Raw genomic sequence first — 10,745 nt, 5'->3', positions numbered from 1 at the left:
TTGGATGAATAGATGAAATTGTTTCTTTGACAAACTAACTTTCACCAGCATATAAGTGTTCATGTTACAGAGTCTTTGTATTGTGGAAAACAAATAGTTATTCAAAGTCACTATGTACTCCTCAGTGATGATACATAAGTAACAATGACAGAGAAACACACTGTCCAGCAAGAATTTGCTATTAAGGACACAAAAATAACCAAACTAAAAAAAAAAACCCCAAACCAACACACCAAACAAACAAAAAACCAAAAACAAACCTGTAATGTTCATTGCATTAAGAAATTCTGAAATCTACCAGTTTTCACTCTAACTTTTTGCCCCGCCCCTCCATCCATTTCATCTGAATATGCCTGAGGTGTGCAATAAGTAGTGGGATGAAAATGGCTGTAATAAACAACAAGAAAAATGATACCTAACACCAGACTTGAAATAGTTAATATGCTTACAATTGTAAAACATATTTCTTTGATAATGGAAGGTTTCCAGAACATATATACAAATAAAATACCTAGAGTCACTACAGTGTGAGTAGCATAATAAATAGAAATGCAAAATTTTGTTCTTCTCCCCTTTATGTTAAAAAATGAAAAAAATAGGATGATTCCAACTATAGTTCTGTACAGATACTCCATCTTCTTAGACTTGCAAAATGTTGTATTCTGTTTCAAAGTCCAAATGAAGCCAGAGATCCAAAGAAATATCAGCAGAATTACAGAAATTCTGACATTGAGTAGAGTGATCAATGAAATACTGAGTATCCAAGAAGTGATGGTAAGCAATTTATAGAAGAGATACACAAACTTGGAAAAGAGATGAAATTCATCTTTGTCAGGCAGAGATTTTCGTAGTGATATCTGATAATCAACCATTGATAAGGAGATACCACAAAAAGACATCATAATGGCAGCATCTAAACAAAACACAAGGAAAAATGTTACATCAGAGAAAAAGATACACTATTTTACACTATGATTGCTGAATGAAGTTTTAGAAAATGTCATGCTTTCCTAACACTTTCTTTAATCCAGTTTTATATTTACTCTCTGCTCAAAAGAAAGTCACCCTAATTTTAACCTCACTTTAGTTACTTAAATCTAGGTATCTGATTCTTTTTGGTACACTTATGTTATCCTGCCCAGCCCCTGGTCCTTAATGGCCTTGTCTAAGTTGCATGTCATATCTGCCATCTCCATACACAGTGACTTAGAAATTCCCAAAGTATTGCAAATAGACCATAAAAATTTAAGTTTCAGCAGCCAATATATGTGAGTCTGCTGTGTCTAAGATGTAGAAATCTATAACTAAGACTTGATCATTCACATGGTCATATCCAAGATGAGATTTGCCTGATCCTTTTACCTGAGTAAATTTTGACTCCATGGACTTTGAAGGAACACTAGACATCAATGCAGGTATCCCCACTTAGTTAGATCAATTCTAACCCTGAATAAGTCAATGTCCTGCCAATAATTCTGCTAGACTTAGAGCTGGAAATGGTACAGCTGCTGTCTTGCTTCTGAGAGTTGAACCAGTATCTCTTCACCATGTTGCATTCTACAATACTGACATATCCTCAGATTTAATTTTGACCCTGTCCCTCACCTGTAACATGGGTAATGGTAGTGACAGCTTGCAGGGCTGCTTTAATTACTTTACTGAATTCCAAGTGCCTAGGTAGCAGTTTTAAAAGAATCTGTAATTTAAATCACACATATCTGCAAATTAAATGCTAATTGCATTTAAGAGCTTATTGTCAAGAGATACATCATTATGGTTTTATTAGATATTATGACTTTTATATTTATGATGCACAGTATTTATATATGACTTTTCATTTTTATAGTGAAATCTTCCTTCTCATTGATTCAGCAGAATGGACCATCTACTAGACAGAAATTCTAATTAAATGCAGAGTAATAATACAGTGGAATACTTGTTTTCCAAGGTAGGTTAAAAATGTTGTCCAGTCACGAGTTATATTTTTAGGTAAGATAGTCAACTTGCAACAGAAGGAAAAAGACAGACTTACATTGATAGAAATGAGTTTTGCCATGTTCCATGAGAATGTAAATCTGAAGAAAAAGTTGTGGTGTGGTCTCAAGAAAAGCCTTGAACACCCTGAGCATGTTAATATCAGTCACTGCATCAATAGCTTGTTTTTGAATGAAGTTGGAAGGGTCTGCTTCTGATGCACCTCTGCTACTTGTTTGTTTAAATGCAGCTTGACAGCCGTATTTCAAAGCAAACCAATACCTATTTTAAAAAGGACACTTGATTAGACAGCACTATTTAGAAGACCAAGTCAATAAAATGATACAGCCTTACAACTTTTTCAATCTTCTACTGAGATAAAATTTTGTCTGATATCTGTCTGGTATCAGGGATACCAGAGAATCATTTAAGCCCAGCAATACCATGCAATAAGAAAACTAATAAAACAGAATGAGACTTTTCTAAATAAAGAATACAAGCTCAGTTTTGTTAGGTTCTTATTTCTTTAAATTACTGCCTTTCTGAAAATTAACTTAGCATCTCTCCTCAGTCTCTCTTTGAGATACTCATTCACTTTCTTTGTATCCTTTTCAGGGTATTAATGAATATCCAGCTGTGAACTTCCACATCTATGTAAGTAGAATATAGATCCAAAGCCCCAAGGATAAAACCTGATGAATTACAAACATAAAACAGACTTTTAAGAAAATCTACTACATTGTTACTTTCTAAATGACCAGGAGGACATATTTCGGTAAACACTGAAATCAGTTTTAACTTTTTTTTCATCTTTGTGTCATAGTCATAGTTTTATATAGGTAACAGTAACAGGCAGATACACTGTTAATGCATTATCAAATGAGATATTTATTACATACATGATGATGTAGGATAGAGAAATCTAGTCTTGCTATGACAGCAGAGTTCCTGAGATGTGGAGAGATAGGATACAGTGTAGAAAAGCACATGCATAGGATGATAAGGGATGGCTTGAAAAAAGGGATAAGAATGAAAAAATATGTGTGTAACAATTTTAACTGTATCATTATTATTATTATCATTATTATGATTATTACTGAAGAATTTTTATGTATAGAAGAATTCTTTCTTTTTCTGTAATGAATAGATCTAGACTAATAATGATTCTTGGAATCAACTGTTAGAATTTCATTTATACTAAGTTTTTGGCTTTATAGGTATGTAAATCCATGTGTTTGTCCATAAACAGGATTTTTATCATAGCAGCCTTCAGACATCACTTCCAAACCTATTTCTGTCTATTTAGTTCCCAGATGTTTTCCGCTTCTAAGATTCCTCTCCAATGAACTCATTTTGACTATAACCAGCAGGTAAGGACAACCTAAGGAGTCCCTTTTGAAGAAAACTCACTATTAGTCAGACAATTTTTCTAGCCTTGCAAAAACTACTAGAGTCTTTCCTCATCAAAAGAGAAGCTAATTCAGTAAATAAATTATGACAGCTGCATCGTTCATTTGGATCTATTTTCTTGAGAAACTAAACAGAGCACCACAAGCCAACACTTGGATATCTTTAGGACAGTTGTACAAGACTTCTAATACACAAGCTGAGAAAGGCAAGGTCCTGTGCCGTAACTTGCCTTCTACTTACATTCCCTAAGACAGCATCTGAGGTAACTTCAGGATTCCTGCTGAAGTGCAGCTTTCTAATTCCCTGGCCATCCACAGGATCGCACACACCGCGGGCCTGATGAAAGCCGTGCCTTGCATTTACCGTACACAGAGAACAGAGGGCAGCAGATCACCAGCCAGCCACATCTCCCAGGATCTTCTCCCGGTGTAACATTGGGGCTCAGGACTCGTCTCCTTACTAAGGGAGCTAAGGAAGAATCCCTGGCTCCTTCAGAGGTTAAAAGTTTAACACCTTTGCCACCTTTAAAGACCAAATCCTTTGACCACAGGGAGGGCAGTGTAGGGCTCTCTTCCACGACCACGAGCAAGACAGGATTGTCAGCTCCTGGGTTAAGGGCATGCTAGAGGATTAATGACTTATGCCCTGGTATGGTAAGGCATGTTGAGCATACAAGTGAGAATTGCAATAGTAGGAGTAGGTGTGGAACAGCTTTGTTACTACTCGAGCCTTTCCTTTTCTCCTTGCAGAGATTCATAGACTGCATCCCTGCCACTCAGTCCATGAGCTGGCTCTGGATCCATTATTTACTCCCAATGGAAACTAATTTTTATTTTTATGGTTTTGTGTATTTTTCTTATTGTTCCCTGAGTAATCACTTGTAAGCAAAGAACTGAACTGTTTGGCAAGGCATCTAAAGCTTTTTTCTGTTTATAAAACAATTAGTATTCCAAAACATCTGGTTCTTGCATCTGAGATGTAAAAATCTGGAAAGTTTGCAGTGTTTTCAAGAAAAAACAATTGGTTAGACTGCTCGTCTACTACTGCTAGTTGTCCATGGAATCATCCACCAGAGCAGCAAGAAGTGGAAACCAGCTGCACAAATTTTGAGCTGCAAAGCTCACAGCCAAGATGGCAAGTGATGTGCAAGGCAAGAAATGTCCTAAAAGGAATATTTCAGCTGGATACATACCTGAAATCACTTGTCATTTTTCAAAGCACACTCCTTCTGAGCACTGTATATTAGGTTTATATTGTTACAAGATGGTATGCTATGGATTTGTCACTAGTTGTAGCAGTTTTGGTGAGGCCACTTCTGACTTTGAACACTATAGAATACCTTTTTTCTTTTTTGTAAACTCCAAATACTTCTACTGCTCTTTGATTATGTATTAAGCAGAGTGGCCTTCTCTGAGCCCCACATGCTTATGTCACTTACTGTAAGTTCACTGCAACAACTATTTTAAGAGTATTTTGTACTTATACTGTCATTCTCATCTGTCCCTTTGGCATTTAATAGGATCTTTTAGGAAGGGCTCATAGCCAACTTTTAGACCTAGTGTTGAAGTACTTTCCTAGCCTAGGGCAAAGTTCAGTTCATAATAAAGGATAGGTCAGGTTTAAATTTCCTCCTTTATCATGCCCACAGCTCAGCTAAACCCTGTGCCTGCTCTGAAACTATTATAGCTGTACTCCTCTAATCTATTTTCCTAGAATATATCTATGGATATAGAAGTTCTGGGCTTCAATATTCATTGAAGCAAAAAGTCTTCTATAAAGGTACTACAACTGTAATAAAAATACATTAATAAAAAGTAATGGATTTGTTATGTATTTTAGATAGAGGTGCATCCTAAATGGAATGTGAAATGGTTATGTCAATAATACAGACAAATGCAGGTTTACCATTTACTTTTTCTCCCTATAAATTCATCAAAGGGAATATGGTTTTCATTCTTTCAAGGTATATAAGCTACTTGAAAGCCAACAGAGTAAAAAACCTACAATTTCTTTACAACTGAAATTGTCATATGGTAAAGACAAAGGTAAAGAATTACCACTGTTTCTAAATATCATTCACTTTGACAGGAGGAAAATAAAGGGTTTCTGCCTTTGCAGCGTTGTTTTGTAGAGAACACAGATGTCAGGGCTCCTACTTGTTATAAACACTCATGGAAACACAACTCCACTGTCGCTCTGTTCTTGAGATGTTCCTAGATATTCATCATCATTTCACAAGTGGTGAAGTTTGATGCTGTAAAATTAGGAAGGCTTTGTCTCTGGCTGGGAATTCACAGGGGTGACAGCTATTTTGTTTGTTGTTTCACAGCCTTCACATGTGACAAGCAAGCAGCCTTGCCAATGTTTCCTATCACATGCTTCCCCTCTGATTTCCACTGACTTTGTAACACAATCCCAGCATTATACTACAAATCCCATCTCATCAAACTATACTGATAAATGTTTGGGTGCCATTTAGAAATTCGTATAGGCAGGGTGTGAGTGGCCTGGTAATAATGATTGTCCTGTCAAAATTCTGGCCATGCGGTCACAGTTTTTAGCATTGTATAGATCCTTATCAAAGGAAAATTACTCTCTGCTGCATGTTAAATTTCACCTTCTAAGTATCAAAATACTTAGATTAAACCCATGAAACTAATGCAATTAAATCAATTCTTAGGTCAGTAAATTTATATCAAGAAAATGTGATCAAACACATAGAATCACAGAATCCTTTAGTTTGGAAAAGATCTTTAATATCATTGAGAACAGCAACTGCTCTTGCACTGTCAAGTCCACCACTAAACCATGCCCCTAAGTGCCACGTCTACATGTCTTTTAAATATCTCCAGAGGTGGAGACTCACCCACTTCCCTGGGCACCTGTCCCAATGCAGTGAAGAAAATTCTCCTAATATCCAATCCAAACTTTCCCAGTGCAAGCTGGGGCCATTTCCTCTCATCCTGTCACTTGCTCTTTAAAAGAAAAGAATGACCCCCATCTGACGACAGCCTGCTTTCATTTGTAGAGAGCAGTAAGAGTTTGACGCAGGGTTGGGCAACTTAACCTCAGTGACATCTCCTAGCCAGATGACTCAACATCCTTGTAATTGTTCAGAGCTTGCAGAGTTCATACCTGTTATGCCAGGGCTCCTGTGAAGGTGGGCTACTCACAGGGGACACACCCCTGCTGCACTGGGCAGGAACTTGTTGCCATTGCCCCCTAGCCTTAAGTCACTGTGCTCTGCCAGGTGAAGAGTGGATAGGGAATCACCCACCTCATGCATCCTGCCTGCCTGTGGGGCAGTCTCAGGAAAGGCAGAGTGTGATTCCAGCAGTCTGCATGGGTGTCTCTCTGATACTCCTCAGCCTACTCACCTCCTCCCAGAGTTCTATCACTAAGCAGAGGAGGTCCTTTTCCAGAGTGCATCTCCCACAGGTGTGCTCACTGCTGCCAGCTGGTACTGCTTCAGAACAGGGCCCACCCTGCAATCCATCTCACTGCCTTTTAGAAATATGTAATGAAATAACCCCAGGCTCAGCAAAGCCCTCGCATTTACTCTGATATTGCATGGATCTAGAATTAATTTTTACAAATAAGCAAAAAAGTCTTTTTCTTCTGCTTCTATTCAAAGTTTCAGGGCATTATGAGCTACATTCAAGCACCAAGAAGTGCAACAGCAGATGCCAGCATCACAGTGGCTGCTGCCTATGTGACCTATTCTGACAGCAAAGATTATGAATTGCTAATGTTTAGTCTCCACAGGTGTATCCTAGGCTGATGAAGCACACTGCTATACATCAGACAGCTCCAGAATTCATACACTGCCCTAAGGAAATGTCCCATTTCCCCACATTCCATGGCAGTGTTATTGTCTTAATGTTGTCTGTTATGTCACAACTGTTCTCAATTCTACAAACATCTGTGTGAGCCATTTAAATGGGTCAGGCTGAATATAATTTTAGTCAGCATAGTTAAAATGTACATTTTAAACTTAATTTTGTCTCCTTGCAGAGCATACTATTTCATATGAAATATAATTGCAGGTATGCACTCTTTCCAACAAAAGAAATTAAGCCTTCTTAGAAAAGAAATATTTTTAAATTTTTTTTTACTCTGATTTTATATATATATTGTATGTATGTATATACATCTATATATATATAGCAATATGATTTGTATATTTATTACTTAGCATTGTCAGTGTGCTAGCAAACCCAAACTGATTCCCATTGTTCTGTGCACTGCACAAACCTCCAGTTCCCAAAGGGTACTAGTTTGTAAGCCACCAGTACCAGTACATAAAGGGAGCCTAGAAGAAAGCTCAAGAAGGACTTTGTACAAGAGCATGGAGTGATACAACAAGAGGGAATGGCTTCAAACTGAAACACAGTAGGCTAAGACAAGTTATCAGGATGAAACTCTTTCCTGCTAGGGTGGTGATGCACAGGTTTCCCAGAAAAGCTGTGGATGCCCCATCCCTGGAAGTGCTCAAGGCTTTGTTGAATGGGGATTTGATCAACCTGGTCAAGTAGAAGATATCTCTGCCCATGGCAGAGAGTTGATTTTTATGAGTTGATTTTTAAGGTCCTTTCCAAACTAAACCATTCTAGGGATCTAAGGTCAAAGATGGAGCAGGAAGTGTAAAAGGAGATGGAAGGGAAGGGAAGGGAAGGGAAGGGAAGGGAAGGGAAGGGAAGGGAAGGGAAGGGAAGGGAAGGGAAGGGAAGGGAAGGGAAGGGAAGGGAAGGGAAGGGAAGGGAAGGGAAGGAGGAAGGGAAGGGAAGGGAAGGGAAGGGAAGGGAAGGGAAGGGAAGGGAGAAGGGAAGGGAAGGGAAGGGAAGGGAAGGGAAGGGAAGGGAAGGGAAGGGAAGGGAAGGGAAGGGAAGGGAAGGGAAGGGAAGGGAAGGGAAGGAGGGAAGGGAAGGGAAGGGAAGGGAAGGGGGGAAGGGAGGAAGGGAGGAAGGGAGGAAGGGAGGAAGGGAGGAAGGGAGGAAGGGAGGAAGGGAAGGGAAGGGAGGAAGGGAGGAAGGGAGGAAGGGAGGAAGGGAGGAAGGGAGGAAGGGAGGAAGGGAGGAAGGGAGGAAGGGAGGAAGGGAGGAAGGGAGGAAGGGAGGGAGGGAGGAAGGGAGGAAGGGAGGAAGGGAAGGAAGGGAAAGGAAGGGAAGGAAGAGGAAGGAAGGAAGGAAGGAAGGGAGGAAGGAAGGAAGGAAGGAAGGAGAAGGAAGGAAGGAAGGAAGGAAGGAAGGAAGGAAGGAAGGAAGGAAGGAAGGAAGGAAGGAAGGAAGGAAGGAAGGAAGGAAGGAAGGAAGGAAGGAAGGAAGGAAGGAAGGAAGGAAGGAAGGAAGGAAGGAAAAGAAAATTTTATAAGGTTTATTCACATCTTATAATTTCAAGCCTGCAGAGTTCACTGACCAAATCTTATTTAATGGCTAGGCCCTCATTTTCCTCTTTGAATGAAGAATATGGGTTTCTGCCCCAAGGGACTTTCTGGAGAATCTCACCTTAACAAGTGTGACCTGACTTGACAGAATCTATTTTTATCCATTTACTGCACAGATAAACCTGAGAGACTCATTGTCTAAATTAACTGCATAAATTAGATGACTAAGAGGGAGGACAGGAGGAAGTTGTACCTTGATACACCTAAGGAAAATAAATATAATAAAAGTATGTAATAGTGAATCACAAAGGTACAAGCCCAGATGCCAGCTTGTTGTTACCAGCTTATACTTTACAGCATGCATTACCACACTGCTGGATTGTGAGGAGTGGCTGAAAGAACTTTGTAACTTATACATAACATCTTGGAAATTTTCCAAGCATAAGTAGCAGCACTGGAGAAAATATCATTTGTGCAATAGAGAACAAGCAACCAAGGTGACAACACTGTCAAAGGACAAAATAATGTTTACTAGATAATAAGTCACTCAGAGAATATGGAGCTAATTCTGGGAAAGAAGATTCAGAATTATAGAAATTCATGGTAAGAGATATTAATTGGAAAGTGTATGAGTTCAGGTAAATCCAAGAGTTTGGTGGATCGCATTAGAGTCAAGGCAATCCATTAAGCAAACAAAGTTTCCTATCACCATTAAGTCAATCCCTGAAATACTGCTGCAAATATCCTTACTAACTATTCAGCTATTCATTTCTCTTCTGAATCTTGGTGAGTTTTCCATACATGGTTAGACACTCAGGTTGAAACATTACTTCATCAGCTATCTCAGATGCTAACTGTGCATAACATCACTTTGAAAACTCGTATTTATTACTTATGACAGTAGTACATTTCGAAGCAATAATTTTTATTATGTATGCATCATCAAATGGTTGATTAATCAAACAGAGTAGGGTAGTGAATGATAAAAATCATTACTTACAGGTATATGGAAGAAAAACTACATGTCCATGAAAACCTGACAAAATTTACCACAAAAAGACATTTGTTCTCATGGAGCAGTAATTGTTAAGGCCAGAATTGCTCTTGTCCCTGAAGCCATACTAAGCACTTCTTAGTAGCTGTCCTAAAGCACCATGATTTCTCAACTTAAAATAAATGTTAAATGTGCTTACCTTATAAAAATTCCACAATGAAAGAGATGAACTAGAAAAACCAGTTTCAGCTTCCCAGTATCGGTACCTTCCCAGTCGTTTTTAAACCACTCATAACTAAATATCTGAGTTATTATTGATGAAAGACCTCTAAAACAAAGTATCAATATACTCCAGGAATATTGTCCTTGACAGAAATATCTACTAGCTACCCAGAAGTCTACTCCAATATCAACTACATAAATTATCATTCCACCAACTAAAAAAAAGAAATTCTGCTTAGTAAATTTCACCATGTGTGCAACTGCCACTGTTGTCATTCTCTCTTCAGTTAATGTAAAGGAATCTAAATGCTTCCCTACAATGGAATCTTTTTCCTGACAATACCACCTTCTCATCTTGCTTCATGCAAAGGCAAGTTGGGTTATCCATTTTTTTTTATGGCAAAGAGACTTGCATTTTTCCATGTTCTTGATTTAATTAAATTCACTTCTAAAATACACATCTATTCTGGAAAAGATAAATGTAAATTTTCTTTTTTAATTGACGGAGTCTTTCTTCATTACTGATCCCTAAAAAGAAGAAGAAAAAAAAGGAAGATTAGCAGTAACAATATCTTCATCATTTAAAATATTCTACAGCAATTCTCATGACCATTTGAACAGGCAAGTACAAAATGGAGAAGGTGCTGAGATACTGGTGAACAATCAGCCCAAGAGAGCTGCATTTCTAAACCTGCCGAGGTCACCCATTCTCCCAAACAGTGACTCTCCACTCAAACAGCTGTTGAGATAATTCCTAAGAGT

At 38.5% G+C, this 10,745-nt stretch overlaps 1 protein-coding gene across 1 annotated transcript; it reads right to left on the bottom strand.

The window, feature by feature from the left end:
- Positions 1-269: 269 nt before the first annotated feature.
- XKR9 (XK related 9) lies at positions 270-10,235 on the bottom strand. The gene is made up of 3 exons (XM_064703541.1): positions 9,961-10,235; positions 2,033-2,256; positions 270-913 (listed from the first exon to the last, which is right to left on the bottom strand). Exons 1-3 carry the CDS (start codon positions 10,233-10,235, stop codon positions 270-272), a joined length of 1,143 nt encoding a protein of 380 aa, XP_064559611.1.
- Positions 10,236-10,745: the final 510 nt, after the last annotated feature.

Source organism: Zonotrichia leucophrys, chromosome 2 (assembly GCF_028769735.1).
Source record: "Zonotrichia leucophrys gambelii isolate GWCS_2022_RI chromosome 2, RI_Zleu_2.0, whole genome shotgun sequence".
In the NCBI taxonomy this organism is placed as follows: domain Eukaryota; kingdom Metazoa; phylum Chordata; class Aves; order Passeriformes; family Passerellidae; genus Zonotrichia; species Zonotrichia leucophrys.
This window is presented reverse-complemented; position numbering and strand designations above follow the sequence as displayed.

What these genes read in the sequence shown, in the direction of transcription:
- XKR9 (XM_064703541.1), bottom strand. Translation starts at nt 10,235, where the DNA reads ATGGTGAAATTTACTAAGCAGAATTTCTTTTTTTTAGTTGGTGGAATG. An exon ending in CATTGTGGAATTTTTATAAG is followed by an intron (nt 2,257 to 9,960) that starts GTAAGCACATTT and finishes TTTTTAAAATAG; the next exon opens with GTATTGGTTTGCTTTGAAAT. An exon ending in CAAAACTCATTTCTATCAAT is followed by an intron (nt 914 to 2,032) that starts GTAAGTCTGTCT and finishes TGTTTTGTTTAG; the next exon opens with ATGCTGCCATTATGATGTCT.